This window comes from Falco naumanni, chromosome 2 (assembly GCF_017639655.2).
Source record: "Falco naumanni isolate bFalNau1 chromosome 2, bFalNau1.pat, whole genome shotgun sequence".
Lineage (NCBI taxonomy): Eukaryota > Metazoa > Chordata > Aves > Falconiformes > Falconidae > Falco > Falco naumanni.
In genome coordinates, this window is record NC_054055.1 from 2,838,117 (window position 1) to 2,856,231 (window position 18,115).

General features: G+C 54.0%; 1 protein-coding gene across 1 annotated transcript in view; it reads right to left on the reverse strand.

Moving 5' to 3' along the window:
- The window catches only part of DCHS1 (dachsous cadherin-related 1), a 55,816-nt gene that overhangs the window by 35,228 nt on the left and 2,473 nt on the right, over positions 1 to 18,115 (reverse strand). Inside the window, exon 2 of the mRNA XM_040584269.1 lies at positions 14,208 to 16,018. Within this exon, the coding sequence (XP_040440203.1) occupies positions 14,208 to 15,959 (1,752 nt within the window). The 5' untranslated portion in view covers positions 15,960 to 16,018. The remainder of the gene's footprint in view (positions 1 to 14,207; positions 16,019 to 18,115) is intronic.

The following is an 18,115-nucleotide window of genomic DNA, read 5'->3' on the forward strand; positions in this document are numbered from 1 at the left end:
TGCCCAGGCATGTAGCGATGGTGTCAGGAAAGTCAAAGTTCAAGTGGGGTTGAGCCTTGCAAGGAAAACTGAGGGTGCTAAGAATAGCCTCTAGCACTGCATTGGTAGTAAAAGGCTGAATAAGGACCCATTTCCGAATGCAGTGTGTGATTAGTGACAGCAGACACAGATGAGACTGAGACACTCAGTGCCTCCTTTAGCTCAGTCTTCACCAAAAAGCTCTCCCAGGCCTCCATGCTTTTTGAAATGGTTCACAGATCTACCAGACAGGGATGAACATTGAGTCAGGATTTCTTCAGCAAATTTGATCCCTAAGAATTCACGGGAACCAAGAGGCTGCATCAATGGATGCTGGCAGAAATGGACTTGCAGGGACGCTCTTTCAAACATGGTGGTGATCGAGGGAGATCCCTGACAACTGGAGGAGAGCAACTATTGCAACCCGACTTCAAAAGAGGCCAAAAGGATCAGCTGAGGATCTACACTCTTGTCACCTACGCGTCAGTCTCTGGGAGATTCATGGAGCAAGTCCTCTTGGAGCATGTTTTTGGCCACATGGAGGAGCCTGGGAGGGGAACAGCAGGCACAGACTGACTGTCCTGTTTGCTTTCCACGATGCAATGATGGGATCTGTGGCTGAAGGGATGGCAGCCGTGGATGACAACTGCCCTGACTTTAAGAAGGCTTTTGGCACCTTCTCCCACAATCGTCTTACCCGAGGCAGGGTGTTACGGTTTGGGGGGCTGGATAGGGGGTGGGTCACAGCCAGGCTGGAGAGTCGGGCTCAGAGGGCTGTGGCTCGGGAGCTGTGCTCTGCCTGGAGGCTGGTGACAAGCCGAGCACCAGCACCACAGGGGCCAGCCCGGGCACCTCTCCTGCTCAGCAGCCTCAGCAACGGCCCGTGCAGGACCAGAGTGCACGCTCCTCATGGTCACGCGCTCCTCATGGTCACAAGCAACACCAGCCGGGGGTGTGGGGGGATGAGCAGCTGACACGCTCGAGGGCAGGACTGCACCCCAAGGGCAGCCGCAGGGAACTGCGTGAAATGCAGCGAGGACAAACGCCAGGGCCGGGAAGCAGAGCACCGCTGCGACAGCACGGGTCGGGGAAGCAGCTCCAGGGAAAATGTCCTGGGGGTCTGGGTGGGCAGTGAGCCGGGCACGAGCCACAGGGCACCCCGGCAGCCAGGAGAGCCCGGCAGAACCCCGGCCGGTGCCAACGGGGCCGGGGATTCTCCTCCCCTCTCCTCAGCCCTTGCTAAACCGCATCCAGACACCACGTCCAGCTCTGGAAAGACCTTGACAAACTGCAGCGAGTTCGGGGCCGGCCGCTGAGTTGGAGCACCTGCCCTGTGAGGAGCTGCCGAGGAACCGGGGCTCGCTCAGCCTTCAGGGGAGAAGGCTGCAGACCTCGCAGTGAGCTGCCAGCGCCGACAGTGAGCTTACCAAGGACACGGAGCCAGGCTCTTCACAGGGGTGCACAGCAGGAGAACAAGACACCACAGGCACCGTCTGAAATGAGAACTTTGGGCGGGCACGGTGGGAAGCCTGTGCCCTGTGAGGACCGTCCGGTACTGCAGCAGGTTGCCGAGAGAGGCTGTGCAGCCTCCATCCTTGGGGCTTTCCAAGGCGTTACTGGATGAGGCTGTGAGCAGCCCGGTCTGACCCCACAGCTGCCCCTCCCTCGGGCAGGAGGTTGCACCAGAGACCTCCCAGGATCTCTCCAATCTGAATTACTGTGTGGCTCAGTGATCTAGCTGCTGCGCCCTTTCCCCAGCACAGGCTATGGGACACTAGTAAAGTAGCTCACTTTGCTATAGAGAGCTTTGCTCTGCTGTACTATAGCTGCTCTTTGGCTTCTCACCCAGCACTCAGTGTAGCCCTGTGCTATACAGCCCTTTATCTTGAACACTGCAGGATCCCTATCTCAGGAGTCACAACTGCTGCACGCTCAGCAGCAGCCCAGTTTGCTGCAGCACATCCAGACAGCCCCAGCAACGGATTCCCCCCCTCCTCTTCTCCCACATGCACACAGGCTAGTTCACAATTCTTCCTCTGAATCCATGCACACCCCTCCTGTGCCCATGAGGCTGGGCAAATGCAAGACATTTGGGAGGCCTCCAGCAACACACTCCTCCAGTCCCTGTTAATCTTACAGGCAGAGGGCTGCAGGACTAGTTGGGTTTTCCACAGACGTGTCCCCTACAAGAGGGCAGAAGCTTTGCACCAAGCCAAAGGCATACAGCACCCTAGCGTCCCTTCACATGCATTTACACCATGTGGCTCTGCAGCTGCCCCTGAATCCATCCACAACCCACAGCAGGGGTCACAGCATGCTGAGGTCCAGTGGAAAACAACAACAGGTACAGATTCCCAGATCTTTCCAACAGAATCTACATCTCCCAGACACATAAACATGCAGTGACACTCTCAGACACTGCAAACAGCAGTGACTCAATATATCACATCCCACCAAGCCTCTACTCACCAGTGCCACATAGCAGAATGTACACATGCTTATAGGTTCATCCTCTGTTTCCCTAACCTCACCTGCAGGCTGCTTCTCTCCTGCAGGACTGCCTTGGCTTCACTGATGCCCTGCACTAAGCCTAGGCCCACCTCTAGCACCTTCAGAACTTTTGCCTTGGGTGTTTTCACAGTTCCAGCATGTGCAGGGCCCATCTTTCATACAACTCTTCACACTCCTGGGTCGTAGCAAGGGTAAAGCCACCTTGTGCTGGCACAGGCTGAGAGCTTCCAGGTGATATGTAGCCAAAGAGAGAAAATAATCACTGGGGAAAGGAGAAAGAAGCATGAACCAACCCCTTCCCCAAGGGCCATGAGACAGCCACTGTATTTGGCTTGGAACAAGTTTATGCATGGCAAAAGACAGCAGTGGTCAGCATGATCCTGTGCCCTTCATTAGTTAATGTTTCAGTCCTAGTTCATGCTTGAGTCCTAACAAGACAGGCTGGCAATTTTAGTTATTTGCAAACGGGTTGTGTGCACGGTTTTTGTTGTTTCCTCCTTACACTGGACAAGGGAAGTAAGAAGGAAATACCAGGGAGAACAAGTGCCATGCTCTGCAGCAGCACAAATCAAGAGCTGGGCTGCAAAGGAAAACCCGATGGAGAGGAATCAAAATTGCGCTTACTAAACAAACAAATTAAGCAAGAGGAGGGAGAGGCAGGGGGAAGCCAGGAAAGATAGGCCACTTCAATATGAGGGGACAGCCTGAAGCAGAGGCCAGCATCCTGGTGCTGCAGAAGGAAGTAGACAACCTGGAGGTCCAGCCAGAGATCAGGGGATGGAGACTGACTGCAGGGCCAGAAAGCAACAGCAGCCTTAGGGAAAAAGCTGCATTTCACCGCAGACTTTGGAGAATAGGTGTTTAGTATGGGCAGTTGTTACTCAGTGCTGCAGCCATGCCCCAGAGCAGGATGGCGGAGAGAGGACTGAGGCACTCAAATGGTGACAGCTGCTGAGTGGGCAGCGAGCCCTTACAGACAACCCCAGCAGGATGTTTTGTACATTAGGCGGCCTCTCCATGTCTACAGAAGTTGTTTGTGACCACTATAAAAAGGCTGAGGGACATTCTCAAGTCTATATGCATGACAAACAGTGAATAATTAGAGATGTGATTAGCCACATACTGTAAACTCAGAGTTAGGAATATCGTGAAAGTCATGTGACTGCTAGTATGTAAAAGGCATGCCAGCAGGAGAAATGTGGGAACTGACAACCACACAGAAATGCAAAACCTTAAAATAAAATAGCTACAGTTTGGCACAGTCACCATCTATGTGCCAGGGAGAACTGGGAAAGGCCTAAAGAGGCAGGAGGACAAGGGGTAGGATGGTAAATGTAAAAGGAACAGCACAGTGTAGCGGTGGCAGAAGGCTGGGATATACTACCGTTGGTTTTGCATTAAAAATCACAGAATCATGGAATAGTTTGGGTAGGAGGGGACCTTTATAGGTCACCTCATCCAACGCCTCTGCAATGAGCAGGAACATCTTCCACTAGATCAGGTTGCTGAAGTAAAGTCAGGAAGAGAAACTTGATGAAAGAGACAGAATTTATTTATTTAATTAATTACTAATAAGATAATAAAAGCATAAAATAATATTATTTAATTATTATTCCTTTCAAATAATGGATGCAAATGAAATGGCATGTGCCCCTTGGGACCTAATTTTGTGTTAAGGAACCCAGGGGATGAACCTGATGCTGTGTTTTCAAGACTTTTCTTTGATAGGTATAGAAAAGCCTGCTACCACGGAGGGGCTCAGGGAATACATCTTAGACATTTTCTGCTGACGTCACTAACTGATCATTGTAATTACATGGAAATGTAGCTGTTTGCATTCAATTCCCAAGTGGATTTGAATCTGGCAAGGGATATCTAGGTCAAGAAGAAGGGCTTCTGTAATTACACAAGTAACAAAAGGAAGGCTAGGGAAGATGCAGGCTCAAAGCTGAAGGAGACAGGGGACCTGGTGACACAGGACATGTGAAAGACTGGGGAACTTAATGCCTTCTTTCCCTCAGTCTTTACTAGTGAGACCAGTTTTCCAGGAATCCCAGGACCCAGAGGCTGGGCTGAAGGAACAAGGAAGATGTACCCTTGATTGAAGTGGATCACATCAGTGAATTCTTAAGCAAACTCGACACATATAAGTCCATGAGCCCTGATGGGATGCACCCATGACTGTGATGGGAGCTGGCAAACGTCATTGCGAGACCACTCTCAAGCACAGTGTTTAGGACAAGTACCTGGAGACTGCAGGAAAGTAAATGTCACTCCTATCTTCCAGAATGTCAAAAAGGAAGATCCAGGGAACTACAGACCAGTCATCCTCACCTTGATCCCTGGGAAGCTGATGGAGCAACTAATCCTAGGAACAATTTCCGTGCACATGAAAAACAAAAAAATCATTACAAAGATGATGAGGGGCCTCAAGCATCTCCCTTAGAAGGAAAGGCTGAGAAAGGTGGGGCTGTTCAGCCTGGAGAGAAGACTGAGAGGGGATCTTATCAGTGTCTACAGATATCTTAGGTGTGAGTGTCAAGAGGACGGGGCCAGGCTCTTTTAGTGGTGCCCAGCAACAAGACAAGGGACAACGGGCACAAACTACAACACAGGAACTTCCATCTGAATGTAAGGAAGAAGTCTGAGGACGACAGAGCGCTGGGACAGGCTGCCCAGAGAGGCTGTGGGGTCTCCTGCCCTGGAGACATTCAAACCCGCCTGGACACGGCTCTGTGCAACCTGCTCTGGGAGAGCTGCTTCAGCAGGGGGGTGGGCTGGGTGGGCTCCAGGGGTCCCTTCCCACCCTGACCATGCTGTGATTCTGTGATTCTGTGATCAAGTAGTCAGCATAGCTTCACCAAGGGTAAGTCACGCTTGACAAACTTGATAAATGACTGGCCTGGCAGATGAAGTAAAGCAGTGGATATTGTCTATGAGGACTTCAATAAGGCCTTTGACACTGTCTCCCATAAGATCTCACAGACTAGCTCTCAGTGAATGGGCTGGATGAGCAGACTGTGAGGTTGTCTGAAAACTGGTTGATTGGCTCAGCCCAGAGAGTGATGATCAGTGGCACAAAATCTACTGGGAGGCCAGTAGCTAGCAGTGTACCCCAGGGGTCAATCCTGGGTACAGTGCTGTTGAATATCTTCATTAATGATCTGGATGGTGGGGCAGGGTGTACCCTCAGCACGTTAGCTGATGAGACTAAATGGGAAGGAGCGGCTGATATACCAGAGGGTCACGCTGCCATCCAGAGGGACCTCGACAGGCTGGTGACATGGACTGACAGGAACTTCATGAAGTTCAGCAAGGGGGAGTGCAAAGTCCTGCCCCTGGGGAGGAACAACCCCGTGCAAGACTATGTGCTGGAGGCCACCCAGCCGGAAAGCAGCTTGGCAGAAAAGGACCTGCGGGCCCTGGTGGACACCAAGTTGAAGATGGGCCAGCAACGTGCCCTTGCTGCCAAGGCGGCGAACGGTATCCCGGGATGCATCAGGAGGAGTGATGCCACCAGGTCGAGGGAGATGATCTTTCCCCTCTACTTAGCACTGGTGAGGCCACAGCTGGAGTGCTGGGTCCAGTGCTGCTCACCCCACTGCAGGAGAGAGAAGGACATACTGGAGAGAGTCCAGTGAAGGGCCATGAAGATGATGAAGGACTGGAGCATCTCTTCTATGAGGAAAGGCTGAGAGCTGGGACTGTTCAGCCTGGAGAAAAGAAGGCTCAAGGGGCACTGGGCATAAACTGAAACACAGAAGGTTCTCTCCAAACATCAGGAAGCACTTTTTCACTGTGAGGGTGACCAAGCTGTGGCACAGGTTGCCCAGGTAGGTGGTAAAGCCTCCATGTTTGGAGGTACTGGAAACCCATCTGGACATGGTCCTGGGCAACCAACTCTGGATGGCCCTCCTTGAGCAGCGGGGTTTGTGCTAGGTCCCTTCCAAATTTAACTGTTCTGTGATCTCCAGTCCTTCTGAGAGAGCTGATCTGCACACACAGCCCCTGCCCTGACAGCACTGTGCAGCAGCATTTCCTTCCTGCCCCTTCTTCCCTGAGGGTTTGGTGAGCAGACTTCGTTTGTGTACCCTTCAGCTACTGCAGCTGGGCAGAAAAGCACTTCATGGGGGTGCTGTGGCCAAAACAGAGCAAAAGTGGATGACAAAGAAGAGCAGCAAGATGGCTCAGAGTTAGACAGAAAGAACCCAGAGCACCAGTCTTAGGGAACTATGACTGCTGTTAGGGAAGGAGGGCAGGCGCTGGGCAAGTATGCCTCTCCCTCTGCATGGAGAATTGGGAGGGCAAAGATGGGCACTAAGACCTTGTTATGTCACACCCTCCTCCTAGCTCCCCAGCAAGACAGGAGGGATGAGTGCAGCCAAGACAACACAGTGCTCTTACATTCCTCAGAGCTGCGGACGGATGGAGAAGCACAGCCCCACACTGGGGTCCTCAGCTGCATCACATCTGTTCAATACCTTTGTCAGCAACACAGACACTGGGATCGAGCGCACCCTCAGCAAGTTTGCCGACAACACCAAGCTGAGTGGTGCAGTTGACATGCTGGAGGGATGGGATGCCATCCAGAGGGACCTTGACAGGCTGGAGAGGTGAACCAGCGTGAACCTCATGAAGTTCACCAAGGCCAAGTGCAAGGTCCTACACCTGGGTTGGGGCAATCCCAAGCACAAATACAGGCTGGGCAGAGAATGGACTGAGAGCAGTGCAGTGAAGGACTTGAGGGTGCTGGTACATGAAAAGCTCAACGTGGCCTGACAATGTGTGCTTGCAGCCCAGAAACCCAACCATATCCTGGGCTGCATCAAGAGCAGCGTGGCCAGCAGGTCGAGGCGGGTGATTCTCCCCCTCAACTCTGCTCTGGTGAGATGCCTCCTGCAGCGCTGCGTCCAGCTCTGGGGCCCCCAACATAAGAAGGACATGGACCTGTTGGAGTGAGTCCAGAGGAGGGCCATGTAGATGATCAGAGGGCCTGGGGCACTTCTCCTATCAAGACAGGTTGGGATTGTTCAGCCTGGAGAAGAGAAGGCTCCGGGGAGACCTTAGAGCAGCTTCTGGTACCTAAAGGGGCTCACAAGAAGGCTGGGGAGGGGCTTTTCACAAGGGCCTGTAGATATAGGACAAGGGCTTTAAATGGAAAGAGGACAGATTTACATTAGAAGTTAGGAAGAATTTTTTTCTGTGAGGGTGGTGAGACACAGGAACAGGTTGCCCTGAGAAGCTGTGGCTGCCCCATCCCTGAAAGTGTTCCAAGGCCAGGTTGGACGGGGCTTTGAGAAACCTGGTCTAGTGGAAGGTGTCCCTGCTCATGGCCTGCCATGGGGTTGGAACTAGATGGTCCTTAAGGTCCCCTGCAACCAAAAGTGTTCTATGATTCTACGGTTGCCTGTAGGAGTCAAGGCTTCTCCTTCCAACAGACCCATCGAGAGTGCAGTACCAGAGCCCCTCAAACACAGCCACCCCATGCTCTCGCACCCTTACCACTGACCCACGTACTCCCCTACAAAGTCCACAGTGCTGGGAAGGGATGGAGTGCTCCTCAGCAGCTTGAGCCTCCATTCTCTGGCTGTCCTCCCCACCTCCAGCAAGCGCAGTCAGCAGGCAGGGAGCTCATCTGGAGCCCTGCCCTGGCTGGATCTCTGCTACGCACATGTTACGCTGTGGCTTTGGCAAACATCTGGCTTTGGGCTCCCGCCCCTCAGAGTGACGGCTCTTGGTGGGAGAGGAGGGGAGGCTGGCGCCAGTGTGGTCAACGATCCCACGCACAGCTCACTCTGCCTGAGTGTGTGCCAGGCATCCTGCCCTCCCCAGCCCTGGCACAGCTGCTGACCAGCTAAAAGCAGCCAGGGAGCAGCCATGGCTGCTATTTCAGGAGCTGCCTCTGGCTCCCAGGCTGCATCTCAGCCTCCAGCATGCTCAGGCCTCGGGGGAGTAAGCAGGGTCAGGGTTCGGCTGCAGTGATTGTCCAGCACACGTGGCCAAGGCGAGGGTCAGACCCTGAGGCTGCAGGGAGCATCACATCTGGGGGGAGTCTTCTGCATCTGCACAGCTGCAGGCACTGCCTGCTTGCACCGCTGGCTCCCTGCAGCCCCAGGGCACGGGCAAGGGCTCTGGCTGGTGGCCTCACAGCCACAGCCTAGACACGGACAGGCGCAGGGCTGCCACAGCCATACATGGCAGGCTACAGAGAACCTATGGCCTCCAGCACTGCTCTGAGACGGCGTCAAGCCCTCAGTTTTGGGGAGCAGGGGCAGCAGTTAAATCACAGACACTGGCAGGGAGGTCTGACTGTGGAGGATGAGGCTGGGCAACAGGCTGCAGGAGCCTGGAGGTGAACACTGCCCTTCGGGGAGTCCCAGTGCCTCTGAGTGCAGGGGCAGAGTAAGGCACAGAAAGACGAGGAGCGAGGCTCACACATGGGCAGGTAGGTAACCTCTCTGGGGGGGGCAGCAGGGCGCTGGAGTGGGAGCCCCACAGAGTGTGCTGTTTGGGGCCTGAGCAGCAGGGCAGGGAAGCTGGGGCTCTGCAGAGGAAGAGTGCTCAAGGTGGGGACCTCAAGTGGGGCAGCAACAGTGCAGTGTGGGCAGACAGGGTCTGGCCACAGCCTCCTGAACGGCGCTGAAGGGCTCCAAACCAGGCTGCTGGGCTGGGTTTCGTCTGTGCAGAGCTCAGGCAGGGAGTGCTCATGGAGCAGCTCTGCACAGCGAGATGGGACATAGCTGGGCAAGACATGCAGGTCGGACTGGGCTCAGTGCAGCAGCAGATGGAACGTGCCGAGCAGGGTGACCTTGGGGAACGAGGCAGTGATGGGGAGCAGGAAGAGGCTGGAGTGTCATAAAGGTCACGCAGGTGAGGGAGAGCAGTGCCAGTGCCAGCTACCTGGGGGCAAAACAACGAGGGTCCCGGGGGCGAGCGGGCAACAGCAGCTGGCATCAACCAAGGTGTGTGGAGAGAACAAGAGGGAGTAGCGACTGAGGTACTGGGGCGGGGTGGGGGGGCACACTGGGGGGCTGGGGCTCTGGGAGGGGAGGCACAGGGACTGGCACTTTGGAGGGCAGCATGCACAGGTGTGGGGCTGTGGGTGGACATGGAGGAGGAAGGGTGTGAGCAAGGACTGTGGGAGGAAGAGGAGTCGAAAGGGGCCTGGAGCTAAAGCAGAGGTGAGGGAAAAGGGGCAGCAGCAAGGGGGCTGGGGATCGGCATAGAGGAAGGAGGGAGCTGTGTGAGGGGGCTGGGGGGAGGAGCAGAGCATGGGGGGAGAGGAGAGCGAGGGGCTGGGGCCTCTCGGCTGCAGTGGAAAAGCTGCTGCAGCTCCAGGGGAAATGCTACTTGAATTAATCATGGCGCTGGCTGCTGTGCCAAGCCCAGGAGGAGGCTGCTGGCAGTGCAAGGAAATAACTTTCACAGGAATTTGGAACAAATGCAGCTCTTCTGGCGGTAACAACAGCACTCACCTCCCCCACAAGCTCCCCATGTACCAGCATCTTCCTCATGTCCCCACTCCTTGTGTACCCCCAGACCCTTCCACATCACAGCCTGCTCTCCCAGAAGCATGATGCACTCCCTCTCCTCACACTGCTCCCCAGCAAGCTCACAGGCGTCTCCCCATCTTGCTTCAGGAAGATTGCCGCCCCATTTCCGAGGAGGGGGAGGCCTGCTCTATGTCATGCAAAGATCTGAAAATAGGTTAATGCTGAATCCCTTGTCCCAGGAAAATGAATACATGTAGTAATGTCCTCCCCACCTCCCGCCACTCTCTTTGGCAGCAGTCACTGAGCATTAGTCCTCTTGCTGTTCTAGTCCCCATGTATGGCTACTCCCTGTGCCCTCTCACAGCATAACCGATGCATCAGGATTATCTGCCAAGACTCTCAGAAATACAGTATATGTGGCCTGGTCTAGCCTACAGCACTTCATGCAGTGATGGCCCCTATTTAATCCCACAGGAACAGCTTTGTCTGAGCCTTAATCACGGATCACACAGGGTTAAGTGGTGGACTTGGCAGTGCTGCGTTGACGGTTGGACTCGATGATCTTAAAGGTCTTTTCCAACCTAAATGATTCTCTGATTCTATGCAGGTCTTCCCACCTTGAGGCACAGTCCAAGAGGCAGTCCTGGTGCTGTGCATGCAGCATAGTTGGTCCCACAGAATCACAAATCAGTACTCAAGCTTAAAACTTATCACACTTGTCCTCAAAACTGGAAGATAAGACTGTAGGTCAGGTGTGTTGCTGGTCAGCTTTTGATTTCTGATGTTCTTGTTCCTCGACAATTGTGTGTATGGATGCAAAGGAAATATGTAAACCCTGGTTCCAAAACCATTAATATTGGATCTGTGCAAGAATCGATAATCCACTATCTCATCTCAATTGCATTTCAGTCAAATCTGCCTGTGCTCACAACACTGGGTTTGCACAGCTCTCTGTGCTTTATGCTGGCTGCCAGAGGACAGACAAGACTTGATGTATCATGAGAAGTTAGCAAGGCCCAGAAAGACAATATCTGACCATGCATGCAGCTTGCTGGTACAAAGTCAAATGTTTAAAACAAATTTAAGCCATCAGGGTGAATTTACACCAGAACAGTGCTGCACATCATGCAGCCATAGTCTTTGAATGTAGCCTGATGAGCCCTAAAGCTTCTATATTTTCAACCCACGGCCATAGAGGGCAACAAAGACAACCAGTCATTGACTGTCCCTTGCTCTACTTTCTGCTCTAGTCATGTTCACTGATCCTCTGGGCTCCTTCTCTGCTGGTGTTTCTCTCTCATCTCAGACTTGAACTGTCAGTTTGCTATTTCCTTTGCTTAGTGCTCCTGCAGAGTCTGCTACTGTGGGACCTGGCCCATGATAAACATGAGTAATAAATAAAGAAGATGTTATGAGATCCTTTTTCTTTCTTGGAAGAGCAGGCCAGCAACCTGCTCTGCTCGTCTCTGTTCATACAGCAAAGACAAAGACAGACCTGGCAGAGCGGATGGGGTGTGCAAGGGACCAGGAGACCTGCAGCCATTCTTCAAGTCTCTCTGGGTCATGCACATGGACTCCCCATTTCTCCATCATTCTGTCCTGCCCATGGAGAGCAGACATCACTGTCTGAAAATAGACCTGGTCCTCCCAGGGTGTTTTGCTCAAGAAACATGGCAGTCTGATGGTGAATCGAACACATTCAGTTCTGTGCTGACCTTGGAGGCTGTCCTGTGTCCTGCATATCACACTGGCAGGGCCTGCCCATGGCCTAAGCTCTCATGACCATTATGTGGGTCTGGACCAAATCCAGACCTTGACAGAGACCCTTTAACCTCCAAAGGCAGGGTGAGCTCTGATGCCCAGAAGCCACATACAGATGGAGTCAAGAGGGAACAATTGCACACGGGGGCTGTGGGGCAGCACATCTGACATGGGCAACCCCGTGCCAGCTGCTGGCTACCGTGTGACCCCTAACAGCGCCTCTGAAGCCCTTCTGTTTGGGGCAGCAGGGGTGCCATGGCTGAGGGGTGGCCACACCAGGCAGCTGTGCTCTAAGACCTGGACTCTCTGCCCTGGCTCTACCAGGCTCCTCGACCTGGCTTACTCCTGCTGCGGCCCAGTGCCGAGCCGGCAGCCTGGCCAGCCTCCTTTCCCATCCTCTCACATTTCCCGGCTCAGAGGAAGCAGCAGCAGATGTGTGAGCTGTTTGCTTTGTGCCGAGGCCACGCGGGAGTTACCTGTGCTCAGCCCAGACGCGCCGTTTCCAAACGAAACATGAAGGCTGAGCCAAGACCATCGAAATCTGGCCAAACCCTCAGTTGCTGCCGGCCGCCGGGCCAGCACCTTTCCTGTGCAGTGTGGAGCTGGGCTGGCCCCTGCGCTACATTGGCCTCACCGTGGCCAGGCAGCCGGGCACTGGACCAGCTTCTCTGTGCCATCCCCATGGCCCTGCACCGCCTCAGCTCCTCCACAAGGCCCATGCGCCGTCCCGCCTGTCCCTGCACTTGCAGTCAGGAGCCCAGCCGCCATCTCCGATTGCATTTCCAGAGCGCCTTCCCACACGGCAAGCGGCACTGAGCAGGAAGGCACGGAGAAGGAGAGAGAAGGGGCCTCCCTTCGGGGGCTGCTGCAGCCAAGACATCCCTGCACACGCCTGGGGCCTCCATGCTCACTCAGGGACACATGGCTCCTCCACTCCGACTCTGTCCCCAAGCCCACCCCCACCCTTGACCCCTTCCCCATCTCTGTCCCCAGGCCTGGTCTTGTCCCTGTCCCCATCCCCACCCAGCTGGGACAGTGTGGAGTGTTGCCCTGCACAGACCAGATTCAAATCTTTCCCCACCCAAACCTTCCTCATCATCCCTCACCCACTTCTTCTGCTCAGACTTTCCCCCCAGTCCAACCCTGACCCACTTCCTAGCCCCACAGACCTGCCCCATCCTAAACCTTCCCCATGTCCTTTCTCTGTTCTACACCTGTCCCTTGCTCCCACACAACTCCTCCTTACCCCCAGCTCCTACCCCCTGTCCCCAGCACTCACCCACCCCACAATCCTCCTTCCAGCACTCCCATCCCAGTCTCCTGCATTCGCACACCCTAGATGGCCCACACTCACCCGACCATGCCCCCGTGGTGCACTCACAGCATACCCACAGGTGGGTTTTCCTCGCAAGCTCCACTGCCTCCTCCAGACCCACCTGGAAGCCCTTTTCCCTGGCCTCCTCCTGCCTTGTCTCATGGACTCCAGAATTCCTGCTTCCTCTTGCCCCTTCCTCCTGGCCCCAGGGGCACTGCTCACCACCTGGCTCCACAGCTCCTCCCAGCCCCAGCCAGACATCCCAGTACCCCATGACTCCAGCAAAGAAGTACCCCAAACTTCACAGATGCTTGTCCTGATGGACAGTCTGGATGCTGCTTTGGTTGGCAGCGTCTTGCTGCGCTACCACACCAGCTCCCCCCTGTCAGCCCCAAGCCCCGTGTCCCTCCATCCTGGCTCAGGTGGGCTGCATCACCTGCCTTCAGCAACCAGGGCTCCAGGGCCTGAGCTGTGATTGAAACAACAAACACAGGAGACACAAAAAACACAAAACACAAAAGGCATCCCTGGAGTGTCTTGGGGTCTGCAGAACCTGTCAGCAGGGCAGCACTTCTCCAGGCATCCAGACCTGGGACCTCTCCCTACATGAAGGCTGATGCTGTTTCCAAGGATGTAACAATACCAACTGTTCATAATTAATGCTAATGTTCACAACCAGCCTTACAAATGCTAATAACGTAGGCTAATGATCTCACAGGGGGAGAGAGAAGTTAGCAGCTTGGCTACAAGCAGCTTCCTTGAGGTCCTACCCACTTTGAGTGTTCTGGCTTGCGAGGCAGCTCCACATTTCTGCAAGCAAGGCCTGGCACAGCAGACTCCAATCTCAGCTGAGGTCAACACTGTGCTTTACACCTCGAGGTGTGCTCATAACCCAGCAGTGGCCTGCAGAAAGGGTGTAACAGGCTCTGCCTCATTTCCGCCTCACACCGAGCACAGGGACCTCTGTCCTACCATTCCTGCTGCAACCAGTGCCCATCTAAGCCATGACAACTGCACCGAACAGCCTTCAGTGGCAGGTCTCCCATCCCAAGCCTCTCACCACCCTGGCCATGCCCTCCTCAAGCTCAGCTCCCAACAGTTGTACCTACCTGTAAGAAGCAGGTCCCAACAGGGGTGTTCTCCTTCAGGGACACATTGTAGAAATTACTCCTGAACACTGGCTCATTGTCATTGACATCCTGCAGGGCCACATGCACCACAGCTGAAGAAGAGAGGGCAGGCGTTCCCCTGTCTGTGGCCAGCACAGTCAGCTGAGGCTGAGGATCCTTCTCATAATCCAGTGGGGCAGCGGTGGTGATGATACCTGTGGCAGGATCAATGGCAAACCAGCTAGACTGGGTGTCACGGTCATGCACGATACTGTACCGCACTTCCCCATTGGGACCCTGGTCCTTGTCACGAGCTGTCACCTGCAGTACAAAACTCCCCGGGTACACAACCTCAGGGATGCTTTGTTTGTACTCCTGCTGGTCAAAGAGTGGAGGGTTGTCATTGATATCCATCACTTGCAGCACAAAGGCTGATTCTGCCCGGAGTGGGGGTGTTCCTGAGTCGGTAGCCGTCACCCGCAAATCATAGGAGTCTCTTTCTTCCCGATCCAGCAGCTGGTCCACACAGATGAGGTAGATGATGTTGTCCTTCGTAGTGAGGGCAAACTTGCCATCCCCTCCCTCCAGTGTGACATTGACGTTGGAGTACTCACCATAGTCTGGGTCAGAAACAGAGATGCGTGCCACATACTGGCCAGGCTGGGCTCCCTCAGAGATCTGAGGGGAGCCATCTTCGCTCAGGAAGATGATAGTCATAGTGGGCTGGTTGTCATTGTAGTCACGGACATGAATAGTGACAAAGGCTGTGGTGACCTCAGGATGGACAGCTTTATCCCTTGCCTGCACCACCAGCTCATGCACCTTCCTTACTTCATAGTCCAGACCCTTGTTGAGCTTGATGACTCCAGTCCGAGAGTCAATGGTGAAGTACTGGTCAGGATCGCTCTGCCGCCGGTTGATTTCATAAATCACATCCCCATTGTCACCTTCATCTGCATCAGAGGCAAAGACCTGCAGGATGCTACTGCCAGGTTTCAAATTCTCTGAGATGAGAGTATGATAACGGCTCTGATTGAAGCTAGGAGCATTGTCATTGATGTCCTGGATGGACACATTCAGTGTCATCTGGGTAGTCTGGGGAGGAGAGCCACCATCATAGGCTTCCAACAGCAGCAAGTACGATGAGCGGTTCTCCCGATCCAAGACATTGCTGACCACCAGGTCCAAATACAGGACCCCATTGGGTCCTCGACGTGTTTCCAGGCGGAAGGCCTGTCCCACATTCTCTCCCTTAATCACATAGCCTTGTGTATTGAGTAGACCACTGTCAGCATCAAAGGCAGGGTCCAAAGGAAATCTGCTGCCAATGGGTGTGTGCTCGGGGATCTGGAAGGTGCTGTGTGGTTTGGGAAAGGCTGGAGCATGGTCATTGATGTCATTCACTTGAATGTTCACTTCTACTGTAATGCCCTCCGGGGTAACAGCAATGAAGCTGTAGCGGTCCCGAGTCTCTCGGTCCAGGACACGAGCTGTTTTGATGATACCGGTGTTTTCATCTATCCCCAAGTCAGTGGTGACACCGCTGCCCTCCTGTGCTGAGATGAAATACATGTAGGCACTAGTTCCAGGGGGCAGGCCAGCACTGATATCCCCAATGATGGTGCCAGCTGGCTGCTCCTCATCTATTTGTAGATCCAAGGTGCCCAGGACAGCAGAACCCTTCCCTGCTCTCAGACCCCCAAGAATTAGCAGCTCCAGCAGAAGCACGGCTGACCCCTTCATCTGCTCCATTGCTAGTGACTTGCAGAGCAGAGCGTGGCTCGATCTCCTTTGCAGTGTGCGCTTTAATCCTGCATGGAATGCAGACCAGAGGATGCTGGTTAGGAGGGAGCAGCAAAGGAAGCACAAGGAAAAAAAAAAATCCTGGAGAGGGAAGATCTGCTACGTACCTGCTGCCTGATTGCTCTGTATCACCTATACCTCACAAAGAGCAAAGGTGAAAATGCATCAGAGCAGAGTGTGCCCAGAAGGGAAGTACCTAAAGTCAGCCAAGCAGGTCACACCTGACAGTGCACTGAGGTTAGCAGCTAGTACTTTGTATCACAGAGGCTCTCTCCTGCACAGCCAAGCACTCTTCCACCCACCCACCCTCCAGGCAACACTGGATCCAGCTGCCCTAGAGCAGTGTTCCTGTGCCTTTAACAGCTGAATGCTTCCTGGGAGGCTGAGAGGCTGTCTGCAAGACCACAGAGATTTTTGGACAAACAACAGCCTAGCACCTCTCCACCCTGAAAAAAGCTGGTCTCAAATTGGGAGAGAGCTGAACAAGTGACCGTTCTGAGACCCCTCCAGCCCCTGGCCCTGGCAGCGTGCCTTTAAGGACCACAGGGAAATAGGTGCCAAAAACCCCGTGAAGTGCAAATCTGGTGTCCCTGGGAGGGAGCAGCAGAACTGGAGCGGGCTTACATCCAGTGAACAGTAAATCAGAATGGCTGTATTGCAGAGGATGTACCCACAGCTGGGAATGCCCAGGATAAAATCAGACAGGCCCCATTGTTTGGCCTGGCACAGAGATCTGTGGATGCCCCAAGCTGGTACCATGGAGGGTGGTGGCAGTACAGTAGGAACGCAGCAACTCCCTCTCACTGCCAGCTGCTCTGGCTCCTTCCCGGTCCCACACCCTCCACTGCTTACTCTCCTCCTTTGTCTCCTTCTCACTGCTCCTTGCTCATTCTGGCTCCTTCACTCCATTTCCCCCTGCCGTAGCTTCATTTCACTGCAGCAGTGGGGGAGGGACGAGCAGGGAGGAGCGGCTCCCTGCAGCAACACCACTGCTGGACACGCTCCCAGTGCCCAAAGGCTGTCAGCCCTCCAGGGCTCTGCCCACCCTCCCTGCGAACAGCCAGAGAAACACAGCAGTCAAGGAGGACATGAAGAACACCAGTCCCAGTGCTGCTTTCGGCCCCCGGTAAACGAGGCTTAGTGGTCTGCAGGGATGGCGGCAGCATGAGCTCACACTTGGACTCTCTTGAAAGCATTTGCTGCTGGTCCCATAACCACACTCAGGAGCTGCTCATGTCAGGCGCAGGACAGCAGGAACCTCCCCGTCTTGGGGGATGGAGGTGGCTGACATTGCCTAGTTTGGGGACTAAGAATGTCAGCCCTTGATCTAAAGAACCCTACAGCAGTGTTAACTCTTCCCGGGGGACACAGGACTCAGGAATAATCGAGTCCTCTTTCTCACCTCAGGTCAGCTGTTCAGGTTGGTTTTCCCTGTGGAAATCCTGGGTTAGTGACAGAAAGAAAAACATTTAAAAGTGTTTTCTACATATAAGTAAGTGTTTGTTTATTTCAGTGGGCATCCAGTGTCTGAGATCCATGGCAAATAACTCCACCTACTCTTCTTCCACCTTGCAAATATGAATCCTCATTATGTCTCAGGAGCAGAAGTCAAAAGAAGGTACTTTTATCACTGTGGGCTGCTAGCTGGGGATCTGCACTCAGTGGTCCTAGACAGGTCTGTGTACCTCTCTGTTGGAGCTAGGTGGAGCTACCCAGCTGGAGGGGTAACCGCATACATCCAGAACGTGCAGAGCTGGGGAACGGGGTCCCAATTTGCTTCTGTGATGAAGCTGCACTATCCTAACTGTGCCCCAGCCACTCAGGTCATGGGGAGGTATGGGGCAGCGGGTTTAAAGCCTTGGCAGGAGGTTAGACAAAAACTAAATAAAAAGTTGAGTAGAAAAACAGACAGAGGGACAAGGCTCCCTCGGGCAATCTCAGTAGCTGAGGACAGGATGAAGCTGAAAGGTCTTAGGTAGTGCCTGGAACAGATCAGGGGACAGATACAGTGAAAAAACCCACCTGGTTTGATTAGTGATGTGGCTCTTGAGAAACAGAAGGGAGTGCAGCAAGGCTTTGTGGGCTGCTGGTAGGGAGGAGAGAAA